The 19,013-nt window shown below is 46.0% G+C and overlaps 2 protein-coding genes across 2 annotated transcripts; one reads left to right on the top strand and one right to left on the bottom strand.

Annotated features, from left to right (window-relative positions):
* The first annotated feature begins 742 nt into the window (after positions 1-742).
* On the top strand, positions 743-7,756 carry LOC119220295 (gastrula zinc finger protein XlCGF17.1-like). The gene is made up of 2 exons (XM_037476197.2): positions 743-1,218; positions 3,860-7,756. The coding sequence occupies exons 1-2, from the start codon at positions 1,026-1,028 to the stop codon at positions 4,771-4,773; spliced, it is 1,107 nt and encodes a 368-aa protein (XP_037332094.2). The 5' UTR covers positions 743-1,025; the 3' UTR covers positions 4,774-7,756.
* A 3,191-nt stretch (positions 7,757-10,947) lies between these two features.
* LOC134132996 (uncharacterized) lies at positions 10,948-15,520 on the bottom strand. The gene is given in 3 exon segments (XM_062566224.1): positions 10,948-12,900; positions 12,903-15,314; positions 15,473-15,520. Coding segments are annotated over 3 exon segments (2,805 nt in total). The 3' UTR covers positions 10,948-12,555.
* Between the last annotated feature and the right edge of the window lie 3,493 nt (positions 15,521-19,013).

The following is a 19,013-nucleotide window of genomic DNA, read 5'->3' as shown; positions in this document are numbered from 1 at the left end:
GATGATGGTATTGAAGGCAGAGCTGAAGTCCACAAACAAGATCCTTGCGTAGGTTCCTGGGGAGTCCAGATGCTGGAGGATGAAGTGGAGGGCCATGTTGACAGCATCGTGTACAGACCTGTTGGCTCTGTAGGCGAACTGCAGGGGGTCCAGGAGGGGGTCGGTGAGTGACTTTAGGTGGGACAGGCCGTTCAAAGGACGTCATGACTACAGAGGTCAATGCGACGGGCCTGGTCATTCAGTCCTGTGATCCTGGGCTTCTTGGGAACAGGGATCATGGTGGAGGCCTTGAAGCAGGCTGGGACGTGGCATGTCACCAATGAGGTGTTGAAGATGGCGGTGAACACAGGAGACAGCTGGTCAGCACAATGCTTCAGGGTGTGGGGCGAGACTGAGTCATTCATGGAGTGGGGGGGTTTCGGCTTGTAGTTTGTGAGGTGTTTAAAGCCTCTCCAAACCGAAGCAGAGTCGTTAGCTGAGAACTGATGAGAGTACAGTCGTTTAGCGTCTCTCACCGCCTTGCTAAACCTGTATTTAGACTCTGTGTACAGGTCAACTTCAGCAAAGCAGAAATCCAAAGTATTTGTATTTTTACTATTTATTTAGTTCTAGTGTTAAAGTTATAGCCATCCTGATCCGATCTCCGCACCAGTTGTTGGCAATGGTTGGTAATGCAAACACGGTTTACCCAACCGCCAACCAATCCTAAAGAAGACGAAGAAGAACGCACCCGGATGTTGATCTCAGAGCAACATGGCGCCGATCGGTCGTAGAATCAGCCGTGTCTGTGTTACGTTGACCAAGTACTAGTTATCTCCATCAGTCCTGATCCACCAGAGTCCTTGGACGTCTGGATAAATCTCTGACGGGATCTTTCAGTTTTTCCGGATGTTTGTCCTCCAAACAGTCAAATCATCGCCCGGTAAACAGACCGAAGTGTGCAACACAGAGCTAGTCCGAGTTTAACGGAGAAAGTGTTTTTAACGGAGTTTATCTGGAGGAAACGTATCTGTGATTCAGTTAAGATGTCTAAAGTCCACGTGCTGATGTATTTATTTAAGCAACGACTTACTGAGGACGCTGATAAGATACTTGGGCTGCTTGAAAGAACGATAGCAGAGTACGAGGAGGAAGCTTCTAGATTAAAAGAGGACAACGAGCGACTGAAGAAACATCTGCACGCTGCTTTTAACCCTGAAGTCCGCATCCAAAGAGCAGGTTGGTTCTCTCTCTCTTCACACTGAAACAGTCAAATCAATATGGGTCTGCTTTCGTTCGGTAAAGTTGGCGAGTGAATTTAACCGAAATGAATCCAAACGGGTTCTTCACTGTCATGCTCTCTTGTGTAGAGGCTGCTAGCGCCACATGCTACTGCGGTCAACTCAGCCGACGCTTGAATTGTAGTGCATGTGTATGCTGATGTTTACGGTATTGAGTAAGTGACCGAAATAAAAGCTATTCTAAAAGCTAAGATTCTGGACAATGACTGAAGTATGTGGATTCGGGACCAGTCTGACCACTCTGGTGCAACAAATACAATATTTTTACTGTACATTTTTAGATATTTCTCAAGTTTTTCATATTTTTGCAAGTTCAAAAAGATCATTTTTCCATATTTGAATTGCAATAAAAATAGATTTCTCAATAGTTCCAGACAATGACTCATGCATGGGTGTTAAGGACCTTTCTGACTACTAACATGATGAATATGAAGAATTTTAACCTTACAGATTTGCCCGCGAGCGATACCGAGCGCTAGGGTTGGGTATCGTTTGAATTTGAGCGATTCCGATTCCGATTTCGATTCCTTGTTTCGATTCCGGTTCCCAGCGATTCTCGATTCCGATTCTTTTAAGAGGCAGGGTCAAAAAAGTTTAAGTTTAAGATATTTTAAATGAGCTAGCTAACCAAGGGTCTTTCTGAAGGAAAAATTCTGACCTTCTCCATCAATGTTAATTCTATGAACTTTTTATTAACTTTACTATGAATTTCTAACAGGGCTGTTTTCAACTACAATATAAATATCAAACTATGAACTTGAATATTATATAAACATTATAAACTTTGATTATATTTTAACGGGTACACTTTCCTCCAGAGAGCTTTATTTTTGAAACTTCACAAAAACACATTTACACATGAATGTGTAAACTCTCCCAACCTCAAACCAGGGACACTTTCGCTGACGCGGGGCTGCTGGCGGTCGTCGCGGGGAGTGCTAGTACAATCTTTTTTTTTTTCTTTGCAGCGCCAGCCTCATTGCTCATTTGAACAGATAGGACCGCTCCGCTCTGGCCACCCGGCACCCGCGCGCACACTGGTCTGATGCGTCACAAATTCACAACAACCGGGAGTTTTTTGCCAAGTTTTCGGTTTGTTTCGACAAGTGCACGACAAGTGTACCACACTTTGGACCGCGGACGCACGCTGTACATGTTTGATCGCGCTGTTATGCTAACACTTCCGGTGGACGCTTCTTCGTTGGTGTTCAGCGGTTTCTATTTCCGGTCGGCGCCAGCGGACTGAGAATCGAATCTAGGAATCAAATTTTAAACTTTTGAACGATACCGGGTAAATCGCAAAGCTAGTCCCGATTCCTCTCGATTCTCGATACCCAACCCTACCGAGCGCAAAGGAGAGTTGTAAACGCAGCCATGTTCTCTAGTAGGGTTGTCGCTGTAACGTCTGCCTGTCTGTTTCTGCTTGTGTAAACCTGGCCTATGTACATATTTCACAGTTTTGATTGGACTTGCCTTTTATAGACATTCCATCAACCACTTTTTCTAATTTTGCAACTTCATCAAAATCGAAATGACCAGTATCTTATGCCACGTTTGAATGTCATGACAACCATACACTTCATCAACATCTCCCCTCATCTTCGCCATCCCGCTTACCTTAGATTGTTGCCCCGCTAGTCTTCACCACGTTGTCTTCCTCAACATTCACGTCACTCTTCCCATAGTTTTCAGTGCTCTCGTAACTTTGCAGTTTGGTTTTAAACTCGCCGTTACGGTTACGTTATGGTGTCATTTGTCTGGGTGATGTGCACAACAAATGGCTTGTATTAATCAGAAAGCCCTTTACTACCATGGCTATTTGAAGCTCACCACTAATATCCTCGTCTGCTCCTTCTCAATGATGTGAAAATAGTCTTGGCTCTAATAACATATTCATTGACAATTTCATTGCTAACCTTGTAGAGCAATGAAAGTTCACAATACAAACGTTGTCCTTTCCCGCATAGTGCTCGCTGAGAATGTTCAGCGCTTTTCTTCGGTCACGTTACGCGTCCCTCATTACCAATGACAAGCTCCTGTTGTCTAGTCATTGCACAGATCTGCATTCGCCTCAGCATTCCACGAGAGCTCCATGTGCGTGAGCAACCTCGTAGATGGTAGGGTTGTTAACAAATATTCTATATATTCGAATGTATATTCATGCCAAGGAAAAGTTCCATGTTCAATGTCTGTTCTAATCTCTATGAACGTGAATTAATGTTAATAATATTTGTTTCAATCACTGAATGAAGCTTGCCATATTTGGGACAAGAATCGCAACCTTAAATTACTTGCACAAAACTCTTGATCAGATATGTTGTTAATTATGTTTAAACTTAAAATAAATTATCCATACAAGTAGTTATGTCTCGTTGTACTAATTTGTCCTGTTATTGACGTGCCTAATGCGCAACCTCTGGACTTCCTAAACGAGGAGAGACGCTGCCAAAATCAGCGGCAGCTTTGCGCATGCGCGTGTGACTTTCAGTCTGGACGTGACGTATGTCTCCTCTGTAGTAACCAGATGTTCAAATACGTAACTCACTATATTGTGTGTTTGTATTTTTTATTATCCACAGAGCAGCTGTTTGTACTTAAAGAAGAGCAGCAGGAGGACCAAGAGTCCCCCCACATTAAAGAGGAAAAGGAGGACCCAGAGCCCTTCGGCATTAAAGAGGATCAGCTTCAAGGGCTGGAGGAGGCAGGCATGACTTTCTCATTTGATCCTGTGGAGAATAAAGATGATAAAGATGAAGTTCAGATCCCACAGATTCATCAGAGAGAGGTTGGGGATTTCTCTGAACCTGAGACAGAGGACAGTTTTGATTGGAATGAGACCAGAGAACATCACTCCGGTTCGAACTCTCATAATAATGATGAATCTTTGATCTGTTCTAAATGTAAGAAAACATTTGGTTCCATTAAAACGCTGAAGAGACACATGGTGAACCACTCATCAGAGAAACCCTTCAGCTGCTCACAATGTGGTAAATGTTTCACTCAAAGTTGCACACTGAAAAGACACTTGAGATGTCACACAGGGGAGAAACCTTTCAGCTGCTCAGAGTGTGAAAGATGTTTCAGTGATAGTGGAACGCTGAAGAGACACATGAGATGTCACACAGGTGAGAAACCTTTCAGGTGCTCAGAGTGTAGTAGATGTTTTAGTGCTTGTGGAGATCTGAAGTCTCACATTAGATGTCACACAGGCGAGAAACCTTTCAGCTGCTCACAGTGTGGTAAATTTTTCACTCAGAGTGGAACGCTCAAGATACACGTGAGATGTCACACAGGGGAGAAACCTTTTAGCTGCTCAGAGTGTGGTAAATGTTTCACTGTAAATGGAAGTCTAAAGACACACATGAGATGTCACACAGGGGAAAAACCTTTCAGCTGCTCACAGTGTGGTAAATGTTTCACTGTAAGCAGAAGTCTGAAGAGACACATGCTGTATCACACAGGGGAGAAACCTTTTAGCTGCTCAGTGTGGTAAATGTTTCGCTGTAAAAGGACATCTGAAGCCACACATGAGATGTCACACAGGAGAAAAACCTGTGCTCACATTACATGTTATTTAGCTGACGCTTTTATCTAAAACAACTTACATTGCATTATAACCCGTGCATTACATTTTTGCCTGGGGAGCAATTAGGGGTTAGGTGTCTTGTTCAGGGACACTTCGACATGGCACATGGGGCAGCCGGGATTTGAACCACCAACCTTGCAGCCCCCAGCGCACTGCACTACTCTATTCGCCACCTTCGCCCTACACAGTGTAGTAAATGTTTTACTGCATTTGGAAGTCTGCAGAGACACATGCTGTATCACACAGGGGAAAGACCTTTCAGCTGCTCACATTGTGGTAAATGTCTCGCTGTAAGCAGAAGTCTGAAGACACACATGAGATTTTACGCAGTGAAAAAAACTAATTTGCTCAAAATGTGATAAAGGTTTCACTCAAGCAGCTCTCCAGTTTGGTTTCTGAAGTGGAAACAGCATGACGTTGGGCCCTACTATATCTAGCTAATGCAGCTCAACCTCCTCCATTGGCTCTTGTTGCTTGTCTCTAAAGCCCCTTTGTCACGCAGCAAATGTCCCGGAAACCAGAACCATCTATCTTGATTGCCTGTTCAGGCTTCAGTAAGGGGCCTCTGTTCGTTTTTTTCAGACCAGCTGCCACAACATGAGTTTACATCTTTGTCGTTCCCCCTGAGGTTTCTTTTTTTCCTCCTTTTTCCGTGGGGGAATATTTTTATCTGCCGATGTGAGGGTTTTGGGACAGAGGATGTTGCATGATTACATACCGTGAAGCCCTCTGAGGCTAGTATGTGATTTTGGACTTTATTAATGAAATTAATTGAAGTCTCTTTAGGCAGATGTTTCGTAAATTCATATTCTGAGAACACAACTCCAAAGATAATGCCTACTTTAAAATTGTAATGTTACCCAGCCTTTTATTGACTTTTTAACTTGGTGACCGTCTCAATTCTGTTGTTTTGCATGTTACTTTGCTTTCACTTTGTTTTCCCTTTTTTTCAGGAAATATGTTGTTGGGATTTAGATTAGATGTTTTCCTGGTTATTTTGATACTCATTGTCTGTTCATCTTCATTTTGAGCTGAGTACATATTTGATTGTCAAAATAATGTATCTGTGTATTAAGAAACAACAAGAATGAAATCCTACTGTCATTTCACATTGCTGAGCGAGAAGAGGTCCTGCAAATGATATGAAGCCAATACTTTTTAATTTTTTTGCATAAGTGAATAAATGTTGAAAAAAGAGGCAGGTTTGTCCAATAAATTGTACTGACCAAATCAGAGAAAATTAATGTAATAGTGAGGGGAGCGGAGAATTTGTTTTGACTTAAAAGGGGCAACCTGGGAACATATTAATAAAACACTCAAAGAAGACAAGAAGCCAGGAGGCTCATTGGATTGGAAGGTATGAATGTACTACAGTGGAACGCAAGAGGCTTATCAAAAGAATTTAATGGATTTACATAAAAACATAAAAAACAAATTTTGTGTTCAGGAAATGTGGCTTAAACCAGTTTGTTTTTGAAGGATATGATAGTATTCACAAGGATAAAGTGCAGGAGGAACGATCACAATTGCTAACTGTAACGTGGTTGATCCTTTGGGGGTCCCGATATGAGGATGTACACAACTAGGTTGGTACGTAACAACTTTATTTTTCACACACATTTGTGACTCAAATGGAAGAGAAAATTGTAGAAATGACCGTGACCACCACTACCACAGGAGGTGTGGTTATCATCCCGTAGAAATAGTTAGTAAACGACCACAGACCCACAAATGACCAAAACAGATAAGAGTACATGTATTTGAAAGGGTCTTTAAATATCAACGATAGCAACCAATTTAAACAATTCAGCTTCCTGGAATGTAATAAAATAAAGGGTTTAAATGAGCAAGTTCAGACTTATTGGTGGCTAGGCTGTAGCGGACCAAGGAGGGGAGTGGGGGGGAAACAGACTCTGGGACAGGACCCTCACTGGCTGATCAGTGATCTAGTGAAAAGTAATTAACTCAACAAAACCAAAATAAACACAAAACGGGAACAATAATATAACAAAGCAAAACAGCAGTTTTCCTAATTTCCCAGCTGAACTTTGTGTTCTCTCTCCACCTGGTTTGGGCCTCCCTGGGGCACTGGTGTCACCAATGGCCAACTCCTTATTTATAAAACATGGAGAACACTTAAAACATAAATTAATCTTCAGTCCAACGGTTTCCAGCAAAAGCACTGTGGATACTACCTGATGCAACGGTAGATTTTGCATTGCTAAAAAAAGAAGAGCAAGGACAGAGGGGGTATGTTTAATTTGCATACAAAACAGACCCACATTGACAGTTACCACAGTTATGTCCTGTATTTTACTGACGCATCATATACTTTAGTAAACAAGGTAGAAATGGCAGTAATTATGTCGGCAATTCATTTAAAAAAAGGCAAAATACATTGGCAGCTGGGGGATTTTTTTTGGAAGGTGCAGCCAGCCCCTTCTGCTACATCAGCAATCTCTCCATTCAGCTCACTTCTCCCTCATGCACACTCTTGAGTTTTTTGATAACCTATGCCTCAATCGACACAGACAAGCTCCCGAGGGTAAGGTCCCCGACAGGAGGGCTTCTGCAGCCGCCATACCCCAGGTAGAATGGGCCCGGACAGCCGAGGTGCGAAATACGGATGCCCTGGAGACGCAATGGCGCCAGAGCTGCATCCACGCATTTGGTGAACGTACGGGGCGAGAGGGCTAGGCCGGAAGGAAGGACCTTGTATTGGTAAGCTTTATCCCCAAAAGCGAACCTCAGGAACTTCCTGTGTCGAGGGAGGATTGGAATATGAAAGTAAGCGTCCTGGAGATCTACCGTGACAAACCAGTCCTCGGACCTGATTTGTGCCGCGATCTGTTTGAGAGTGAGCACCTTGAAGTTCAACTTCGCAACAGCGCGGTTCAAACGGCAGAGATCCAGAATCGGACGCAAACCCCCATCCTTCTTTGGATTGATGAAGTACCGCCTGTGATAGCCTGACTCTCTGTCTGGGGGGAGAACTCGTTCTACGGCTCACTTCCGCAGCAGGGTCTGTACTTCTTGCTCCAACACCAGAGCCTGCTGGGGGTCTACCACCGTGGGTAGTACGCCCCGAAATCAAGGCGGCCGCCACCTAAACTGGATGGCGTAGCCGACATCTATTGTGTGCAGGACCCATTGAGATACGTTGGGGAGGGGTTGCCACTCACCCAAAAAGTTTCTCAGGGGCTCCGGCCCCTCGGGGCCGGTCTCTGGAAGTCTCGGGTCTACAGACACCGCGTCCTGTAACAGCGTACTGGCAGGGAAGCGCTGATGTAGCAGACCCGGAACCTTCCTCAGAGGGGGCGAACGGCCATCGGGCTCAGGCTCGCAGGACCCGGTCGTGCCCCGAAGCGGCGGCGGGGACAACGGACCGACTCCCGGAGAGTACCGGGGGGAAGGGAGCACCGAAGAGTGCGGTGGCACCCTACCACCTGCGGTGGGGGTCACTCTCTCCTTACGGTGTCAGGGCCTATTGGACGAAGTCTTCTCCGCGGCGGCCGTCCTCAGACCAGTCCGGCCGCGAGAGAACCTTGTCCGAGTGTGCCGTGCTGTGGCCCAGCCTCGACGAGGGGGTGCGCGCAGCTCCTCGGAGCCGGAAGGACGTGAGAAACTTCACACGCACTAGATGAAGGCACAGAGATGAAAGCACAGAGATGAATGGTTCTGCCCTTCGGGTCCCCTATAGCGCCCTAGTCCGGCGTCCCCGCCTATGACCTACCAGCTCGCCATTGGTTAGATTTCACACGTGCTTCATGACGCGGTCCTGCAGGGGCGTTCCCACAGCGTCTTTACGCAACTCGAGTTCCCTAAGAGGGAACGGAGAAGTGGTGTGGGAGAATTTCGGAAGGTTGAAGACCAGTCGAATTGCTGCATTCTGGACAAGCTGCAGTGGTCGAACGGCGGTAGCAGGGAGACCTGCCAGAGAGTTACAGTAGTCAAGGCGGGAAATTACAAGAGCCTGAATCAGTACCTGCGCCGCTATCTGAGTGAGAAGGGGTCGTATTCTCCTGATGTTGTAGAGCGTCTATCTACGGGATCGTGTTGTCGCTGTGATGTAGGCAGTCAGGGAGAGTTGGGAGTCAAGTGTCACGCCGAGGGTCCTAGCAGTCAGAGTGGGCGTTAACTTCGGCGACTCTGTGTTAACAGTCAGGTCCTGAGTGGGAGAGTTTTTTCCGAGGAATAAAAGTAGTTAAGTCTTGTCAGGGTTGATCTTCAGGTGATGAGCGAACATTCACAAGGAGATGTCAGACATGCAGAGATCCGTGCAACCACCTGAGTACGAAAAACCATGCGAGCGAATGACGGAGCCAGGAGAGTTGGTGTAAATTGAGAAGAGGAGGGGACCCAGGACGGAGCCCTGAGGAACTCCAGTAGTAAGAGGACAAGGTTCGGACACTGATCATCTCCAAGTTATGCGATAGGTGCGGCTGTCAAGGTAGGATGAGAGAAGAGAGATCGCGGAACCTGTGACACCAAGTTCCTGAAGGGCGGAGATAAGGATCTGGTGGTTTACTGTGTCAAATGCTGCAGAAAGGTCCAGAAGGATGAGGACGGAGGAGAGATAGGCGGCTCTAGCAGCGTGGAGTTGCTCTGAGACAGCGAGGAGAGCAGTTTCTGTGGAATGGTGCGCCTTGAAGCCTGACTGATGGGGGTCAAGGAGGTTGTTACGGTGGAGATAGGAGGAGAGTTGGTTAAAGATGGCTCGTTCAATAGTTTTGGACAGAAAGGGAAGAAGAGATACAGGTCTGTAGTTGTTTTCTTCAGAAGGGTTGAGGGTGGGTTCCTTCAGAGAGTTGGGGAAACAGATAACAGAGCATTGTTAATGAGACAGGTGAGGAAAAGGAAGAAGATCAGGGGCGATTGATTGTAAAATGTGGGATGGAATGGGGTCGAGGGTGCAGGGGGTGGGACGGGCAGAGGTTACCAAGGTAAGAACTTTGTTAGGAGACAGGGGTGTGAAACAGGGAAGGAGGAGCGTATGTCAGCTATTTTTTTGGTAAAGTAGGTGACAAAGTCTCCTGGAAGAAGGGTGGAGGGGGGAGAAGGACTGGGGGGTTCGAGGAGGTTAGTGAAGATAGAAAATATTTTTTGGGGGTTGAAAAATGAGCACTCAATTCTGGATTGGTAGAAAGCGCTTTTTGCAGCAGAGATGGAGGCAGAAAAAGAGGAGAGAAGCGACTGAAACGCATGTAGGTCGTCAGGTTGTTTGTATTTACGGCATTTCCTTTCGGATGCTCGCAGAGTGATGTTTTACACTAAACGCTTGTGTAAAACAGGATAGAGTTTGACTATGTATTATTCAGCAATATATGTACACACACTTGTTCTTGGGACCTGCAGCTTTTTTTAAATGGCTCCAAGTGACTTTCCCGACTTGTTCAAGTCAATGATTCGCTTTTTTGTGACAAATTATCTGTTCCAATCAATTTGTATCAGAAAAATCAGACTTGTAGAAATAATGGGAAACTCAAGAGAGCCATGACATTGTGTTCTTTACAAGTGTATGTAAACTTTTGACTACAACTGTATATATATACACACACACACACACGTATATATACCCTAAGACCACTTGTAACATTAACGTTAAATTGTGAGAATCATCATGTGTCCCTGTAAATTAGTGCAGTATCATCTTAACCATTTCTGACTCTGTTGTTGGCCCTGCTGCCCCATTTTGGGGTATCTTACAAAATAAAAGTGGTCTATGATTTATTACCTCCATAATTTTGGTATTTTCCATATGTAATATGTGTGGGTTGGAAATGGCAAAGGATGCCTCTCAATTGATTTGTTTATACATATTTATTAACTTCTGCAAAAGATAAAATGAAATGAATTCATTACCTTCTCACCATCTCTCACCCAGCAATGTAAAATTAGTGTGATTTCATTCCGGTATTCATTCTTAATACACAAAGATATATGTACTCCGCTCAAAATGAAGATTAACAGACAATGAATATTAAAATAATCAGGAAAACATCAAACCTAAAACCTAACAACATATTATTAAAATATATTAAAAAAAAAATTAAAACAATATAAACAAGAGGAAGAAGTTGATGCATGAACTGAAATTCTGCACCTTAACATGCAAAACACAATAATTTACCCAATGTGATGGTTCACAAAAATATACAGTAAAACATTGCTGTATTATACACCTTAAAATGCAAATTAAAAGACAATGAATAATAAAAATTATTAGGAAAACATCCTAGCAACTTATCTCATGAAAAACCTTAAAACAATATAAACGAGTAAGAAGAACGCATGAAAGGCCTTTTGGCATTTTTATCCACCTTAAGGTGCAAAACCACAGAATTTACACAAGAAGATGGTTCACGAAAATCTTTGTTAGTTAGTTTGGATGTGTGAATGGTTGTTCGTCTGTGTTAGCCCTGCGACATTGACGCTAGAAAAAGCCATAGATGTTAGTTTGTCAATGAAAATGGCATCGAAAGGAAGCCCAACAACTAAATGCTACAGGAAGAGTACACCAACTCGTCAATGATAAAACACACGTGCAATGGCCATGTTTTTGCTGTGGTAAATCTGGACACCTTTCAGCTACATGCTGGGCTAAAGAGTTGGACTGTCATAAATGTGGAAAAAAAGCACTGGCAAAGGGTCAAAAATAGAAAACAAAAGAGAAAATGTCAAATATAAACAGAAAAGACATGTGCGCATAGTCCAACACAAAAATGAGAGTAGTGATTCCTCTGCAGCAGAAGTAAACACTGCGGATAATGAGTATGGAGTGGGCTACTGGGCTGAGCCACAGTTGGAAGAGCACTCGGTAAAAATGCAGATAGACACAGGTTCTAAAGCATCATTAGTGTCGCACAAAGGACAAGGAATACATGAGGCACCTTCCACTGAGGCCATCAGACACTGTGTTTAAAGCATATACTGGACACATGGAAGGGATGACAGATGTGACTGTCATCTACAATGGACAAACAAAAAAGCTTCCAGTCTATGTGACCAAGGGGAATCATCCTGCTATAATGGGACGCGCATGGCTACGTAAAATTTGTCTTGACTGGCAGGTGGTAAGGAAGCTGTCACACAGTCTCACTCCCTTACAGGAGAAACTGGAGAAAAATGCAAAGGTTTTCCGTGGAGAATTAGGCAGCATGAAGGATATAACTGTGAAGTTACATGTCAAAGCTGACTCCAAGCCTGTGTTCATGAAAGCTAGACCAGTGCCATATGCAATCCCAACCAAGGTGAAAGGAGACCTGGATGCCCTGGTCAAGAATGGAGCCTGTGACGATCAGTGAATGGGCCACGGGGGAATTCGAACATGTGGAGACATTAAGGTAACTCTTAATCCTGTGTTATTAGCAGAGCAATATCCCCTTCCCCTAATTGATGACTTGTTTTCTGGGCTGAGTGGGGGTAAAAAAATCAGCAAGATAGATCTCAATCAGGCTTACCTACAAATGCATGTTACATTACATTACATTACATGTCATTTAGCTGACGCTTTTATCCAAAGCGACGTACAATAAGTGCATTTCCACAAAGAGATACAAACTCAGAAGAACAAGTAACAAGAAAGTACATTTTCATCAGATAAGCAGTTACAAAACATGTTATAGAAAAGTGCCATTATAAGTACAATTTAAGTGCTATCATTTGTTAGTGCTACGGTTTGCTAGTGTTTTAGTCAAGGTAGAGTCTAAAAAGGTGTGTCTTGAGTTTTCGACGGAAGATGTAGAGGCTCTCTGCAGTCCTGATGTCGTCGGAGAGCTCGTTCCACCATCTGGGAGCCAGGACAGCAAAGAGTCGTAATCTCGTCGAGTGCTTTTCCCTCAGTGAGGGAGGAACAAGCCGCTTGGCAGATGCAGATCGAAGTGTGCGGGTTGGGATGTAGGGTTTCACCATGTCCTGGATGTAGACTGGTCCCGATCCATTCACAGCATGGTACGTCAGTACCAATGTTTTGAACTGGATGCGGGCAGCCACTGGTAACCAATGAAGAGAGCGGAGAAGCGGTGTGGTGTGGTGTGGGAGTATTTCGGAAGGTTGAAGACTAGTCGAGCTGCTGCATTCTGGATGAGCTGCAGTGGTCGTATGGCGGTACCTAGGAGACCCGCCAGCAGAGAGTTGCAGTAGTCAAGGCGGGAAATGACAAGCGCCTGGATCAGTACCTGTGCCGCCTTCTGAGTGAGAAGGGGTCGTATTCTCCTGATGTTGTAGAGCGTGTATCTACAGGATCGTGTCGTCGCTGCGATGTTGGCAGTCAGGGAGAGTTGGGAGTCAAGTGTCAAGCCGAGGTTCCTGGCACTCTGAGTGGGCGTTAACACGGAGTCGCCGAAGTTAACGGTCAGGTCCTGAGTGGGCGAGGTTTTTCCAGGGAAGTAAAGTAGTTCGGTCTTGTCGGGGTTGATCTTAAGGTGATGAGCGGTCATCCACTGGGAGATGTCAGTCAGACATGCAGAGATCCGTGCCGCCACCTGAGTGTCCGAGTCGGGGAAGGAGAGAATTAGTTGGGTGTCGTCGGCACAGCTGTGATAGGAAAAACCGTGCGAGCGAATGACGGAGCCAAGGGAATTGGTGTAAATTGAGAAGAAGAGGGGACCCAGGATGGAGCCCTGAGGAACTCCAGTAGTAAGGGGACAAGGTTCCGACACCGATCCTCCCCAAGTTACCCGGTAGGTGCGACCATCAAGGTAGGATGAGAGAAGAGACAGCGCGGATCCTGTGACACCAAGTTCCTGAAGGGCGGCAATAAGGATCTGGTGGTTTACTGTGTTGAATGCTGCAGAAAGGTCCAGTAGGATGAGCACGGAGGAGAGCGAGGCGGCTCTAGCAGTGTGGAGTTGTTCCGCGACAGCGAGGAGAGCAGTCTCTGTGGAATGGCCCGCCTTGAAGCCTGACTGGTGGGGGTCAAGGAGATTGTTACTATGCAGATAGGAGGAGAGTTGGTTAAAGATGGCTCGTTCAATAGTTTTGGACAGGAAGGGAAGAAGAGATACCGGTTTGTAGTTGTTTTCTTCCGAAGGGTTGAGGGTGGGTTTCTTCATGAGTGGGTTAACTCTTGCTTCCTTCAAAGTGTTGGGGAAACAGCCAGATAACAGAGCATTGTTAATGAGACATGTGAGGAAGGGAAGAAGATCGGGGGCGATCGACTGTAGGATATGGGATGGGATGGGGTCGAGGGGGCAGGTGGTGGGACGGGCAGAGGTTACTAAGGTAAGAACTTTGTTAGGAGACAGGGGTGTGAAACATGGAAGTGAGGGCGATTGAGGCGAGGTCTGTGCGATACAACTGGAAGGAGGTGGGTTGGAGAAGGAGGAGCGTATGTCATCTATTTTTCTGGTAAAGTAGGAGACAAAGTCTCCTGGAAGAAGGGTGGAGGGGGGAGGAGGACTGGGAGGTTTAAGGAGGTTAGTGAAGATGGAAAATAGTTTTTTGGGGTTAGAAAATGAGGACTCAATTCTGGATTGGTAGAAAGCACTTTTTGCAGCGAAGACGGAGGCAGAAAAAGATGACAGAAGCAACTGAAACGCATGCAGGTCATCAGGTTGTTTGTATTTTCGCCATTTCCTTTCAGATGCTCGCAGAGTGGCTCTCGTAGCACGCACCGGTTCAGTCAACCACGGAGCTGGAGGGGATCTGCCAGCCCGTCGAGTCTTAAGCGGACACAGCGAGTCGAGAGAGGACGACAGAGTTGTTAGGAGAGTCTCTGCGGCAACGTTCGGATGCAAAAGTGCGAAAGAGTCGGTTGCGGGGAGAGCCGATATAACGGAGGAGGCCAGGGCGGGGGGGGAGAGTGAGCGAATGTTACGGCGGACGGGTATAGAGTTGATTGATGGGGCGGGGTTGTTAGTTGGTGAGAGCGGAAGGGAGTATGAGACAAAGTAGTGATCAGAGACATGCAGCGGAGTTACAGTGAGGTTAGTTGTAGTGCAGTTCCTATTGAAGATGTAGTCAAGGTGATTGCCAGCTTTGTGAGTCGGAGGGGAGGGATTGAGAGTCAGTGCAAATGAAGCAAGTAGGAGTAAGAGGTCAGATGACTTCTCTGTCGGGATGTTGAAGTCACCTAGGAGGATGAGCTGAGGGCCATTTTCAGGGAAGTTTGACAGGACGATGTCAAGTTCTTCCAGAAAGTGGCCCAAGGAGCCTGGTGGTCGGTAGAGGACAACAATGTTTAATTGAACCGGGTGAGTGATAGTTACAGCATGGAATTCAAAAGACAGTGGGGGAGGGCAAGGTATGGGGTACGGGGAGAAGATCCATTCGGGCGAAATGAGTAAACCTGTCCCGCCACCCCTGCCAGTGGGTCTGGGCGTGTGGCTGAAGGAGAAGGCAGAGGAGAGAGCAGCTGGGGTGGATGTGTTGTCCGGTGTGATCCATGTCTCAGTGAGGGCGAGGAAGTCAAGCGACTGCTGGATAGCAAAGCCGGAGATGAAGTCTGCCTTGTGAGTTCATGTGGATGAACAGTCACGTGAAATGTTGACCATCAATACACATATGGGACTTTTTAGATACTGCAGACTGCCTTTTGGCATCACCTCAGCCCCGGCACTTTTTCAGCGAGCGATGGATCAGATCCTCAGCGGATTGCCAGGGGTACAGTGCTACCAACGATATCTTGTGCACCGGAACTAACGATGACGAACATCTGCGCAATCTGGATGCTACCCTCAAAAGACTGAGGGACTACGGCTTGAGAGTCCGTAAGGAGAAATGTGACTTCTTCCGACCATCAGTGTAATATCTGGGGCATGTAATTAGTGCAGATGGGCTACACACGGCACCATCCAAAGTAGCAGCAATCGTGGACGCACCTCCGCCCCAAAACGTCAGCCAGCTGCGATCCTTCTTAAGACTGTTGAACTACTACGGGCGCTTGATTCCCAATTTATCTTTGCTGCTACAACCGCTGCACGAACTGCTGCGCCAAGAGATCAATTGGAAGTGGACGGCTGGCTGTCATCAGGCTTTTTTAAGATAAAGCTTAAAACTTTCCTCTTTGATATTGCTTATAGTTAGGGCTGGCTCAGGTTAGCCTGGACCAGCCCTTAGTTAAGCTGCTCTAGGCTTAGACTGCCGGGGGACTTCTTAGGACACACCGAGCCCCTCTCTCACGCTCACACTCTCACTCTCTCCTTCCACAATCATCCATGTTTTATTAATGTACATCACTAATTAAGCTTCTTTCCAGGAGTTTTTTTGTGCTTTCTCGCCTAGCAGGTCTCCGTGGATCATAGTTTCATGCGGACCCCGGTTCTGACTCCTGGGATGGCTCTGCTGACACCTGCTGCTGCCATCATCATTACTTTAAAAATGATTCATATTACTGTCATCATAAACCAACATCTTTCTGCTCTCCTTCCACAGAAGCCTCTGTGGATGGTGGTTCGACCTGATGGTGGTTGTCCCTGCAGTGGTCCTGCCGTACACTTGTTCTGCTACTTGCAATTACTTGCATCATCTCTGTTAGAGAAATTGAATGTATTGTACATGTTTTTACATTGTTGATTCTGTACACATGGCATCCATTGCAGTCTGTCCATCCCGGGAGAGGGATCCTCCTCTGACGTTCTCCCTAAGGTTTCTTCCCTTTTTTCCCCATTGAAGGGTTTTTTCATATTTTGGGGAGTTTTTCCTGTGCCGATGTGAGGGTTTCGGGACAGAGGATGTTGCATGTGTACAGACTGTAGAGCCCTCTGAGGCAAATTTGTAATTTGCGATTTTGGGCTATACAAAATTAAATGAATTGAATTGAATTTTGAAAAAGCTAAAAAGGTGCTGACGTCGTCTGAGGTCCTGACTCACTTTAACCCATCACTTTAGCTACAGCTCGCCTGTGAGGCCTCCCCATACGGAGTAGGGGCTGTATTTTACCAAGTGGTGAGGAAAAGCCAATTGCTTTTGCATCAAGAACATTAAACAAGGCAGAGTCTAACTATGCTCAGCCAGGACGAGAGGCACTGAGCATTGTGTTTGGAGTACGGAAGTTTCATCAGTACTTGTATGGGAGAGAGTTTACACTCCTAACTGACCACAGACCCCTCACAACCATCCTCGGTCCACACACATGTATACCATCGCTCGCCGCTTCCCAACTGCAGCGGTGGGCTTTGTTGTTGTCAGCCCATACATATGACATCAAATATCGGAAGGCAGACTCCCACTGCAATACGGATGGGTTATCTAGGCTGCCGCTACCTGTCACGAAGCCGGAGTCTAACACAGTGGACATATTCTACTTCAGGAAGGTAGAAAAAACACCTGTTTCAGCTGTACAGGTTAAGAAGGAGACACGAAATGACCCAGTGTTGTCTGCCATGCTGGACATCATTGTCAAGGGCCGACCTGCTGGTGATGATGGAAACTTGAAACCCTTCCTCGGAAGGAGGTTGGAGCTATCGGTCCAGTCTGGGTGTTTGATGTCGGGGAGGAGGGTCGTTATTAGAGATGAGCGAGCACAGCATTATCTGTATCTGTTGAACCATATGAATTATCTGTATCCGTATGCGTACTCGGACTCGGCGGGGCCAAACCCGAAAATGGGCGGGGCCTAACCCGGAAGTAGGAAGGATTTACCGCGTAAGTTGTCGGGTTAAGCCTTTCTGCGGTTAAAACAGCATTCCTTCTTGATTCTTATCACTGATGATCATGAGAGAGAGAGGGGAAGTGTGTGTGTGGCTTAATTTGTAATATTAATATTTAGTTATTCAACACAACTAGTCAACGTCAGACACTGAGTGCGTGAAGAGAGCCAGCAGACGGTAAAAAAAAAACTGATGAGAGGGAAAGAGAGGGAGAGAGAGACAGAGAGAGAGAGAGAGAGACGTCAGTGCGTGAAGTAAAAAAAAAAACTGGTTAGAGACGACTGAAAAAAAAAACTCCGACAGGCAGAGACGCAATGCGAGTCGCATTCTTAAGCACCACGTCTTAACAAGCCCCACGTTTACCTGAACTCTACTAGTTAAGAACAACAAACCGAAGTAAAAAAATAAAGGCGAAGAAATCGTTTAAATTTACCGGGAAAGACCCGCGAACCTGGTGACTGAGGTAGGGAGAGAGGAGTTCTGTGTTTGAGTGAGCTGAGCGGGACACAGCAACACAAACAGTATGTGTGTAGGGGAGGGGCGCTGTGACTACCAGCCAATCACAGAACGCAGACACAGACAGCTACCCAATGAGGACTTTTATTCAATCCGAGCACAGATATAGACTCGTATTATTCGTATAATACTCGTACTCGGCAAAAGCGCTTTATCCGTACCGGATACTCGTTTCAGCCGAGTATCCGGCTCATCTCTAATCGTTATTCCCTTGTCACTTCGCACAAAAGTGCTGGAGCAGCTACATTCGGGACACAGTGGAATAGTACGCATGAAGGAAATAGCAAGAAGCTACTTTTGGTGGCCCAAGATGGATAACCAAATTGAGGAGCTTGCCAAAAGCTGTTCATCATGCCAAATAGTCAGGAACAACCCTCCACCTGCACCCCTTCACCCCTGGGAGTTTCCACAAAGACCATGGCAGCGTGTGCATATTGATTTTGCGGGACCATTTGAGGACAGAATGTTTCTTATTGCTGTTGACGCACACAGCAAATGGCCGGAGGTGGCTATCATGAGATCAACCACGGCAGGTGTTACGGCTGAACAGGAAGTCAGGCTGCAACCTCCCACGACGCAGAGGGAGGACCGAGGCGGATCCGCCTGGAGGACTCCCAGCCAACCAGAAGAGGGCATTGGAGTGCGCGCCCGGGCTTAAAAGGCCAAACGAACTGCAGCTGGGGGCGGCTACCAGATCCAGGGAATGATTGTGAGAACGAGGAAGAGGGCCAGGGCAAGGCACCACTGACCCTCTGCACCTCACAGACTTGTGTCAGCCACATTAGGAGTAGGGGCGCCGTTGGAGATGTATTTTTATGTTTTGGTTAATTTAAGTAAGGATTTGTGTTACTTGTTGGTTTTGCCATAGCCTTCCTTCTGAAGGCCTCCTTTTGTTCTATTTGGTTTTTGATTTACACGGCACCCCCGGCCCTTTCCCTCAGTTCGTGCCCCTTGTGTTTTGTTTCTTGACTCCAAGAATAAATATTCTTTTTTTTCACCCAACAAAAGTCTGGGTTTATGTATGCGTCCGTCTCCTAGGTG

This window comes from Pungitius pungitius, chromosome 12 (genome assembly GCF_949316345.1).
Source record: "Pungitius pungitius chromosome 12, fPunPun2.1, whole genome shotgun sequence".
In the NCBI taxonomy this organism is placed as follows: Eukaryota; Metazoa; Chordata; class Actinopteri; order Perciformes; family Gasterosteidae; genus Pungitius; species Pungitius pungitius.
The sequence above is the reverse complement of the archived record's forward strand: the minus strand, read 5'-3'. Positions and strand labels throughout refer to the sequence as shown.

Bases quoted from the DNA above. Each gene is read 5' to 3' on its own strand.
- LOC119220295 (XM_037476197.2), top strand. From the start codon at position 1,026: ATGTCTAAAGTCCACGTGCTGATGTATTTATTTAAGCAACGACTTACT. The intron at 1,219-3,859 runs GTTGGTTCTCTC...TATTATCCACAG, and splicing joins AGTCCGCATCCAAAGAGCAG to AGCAGCTGTTTGTACTTAAA.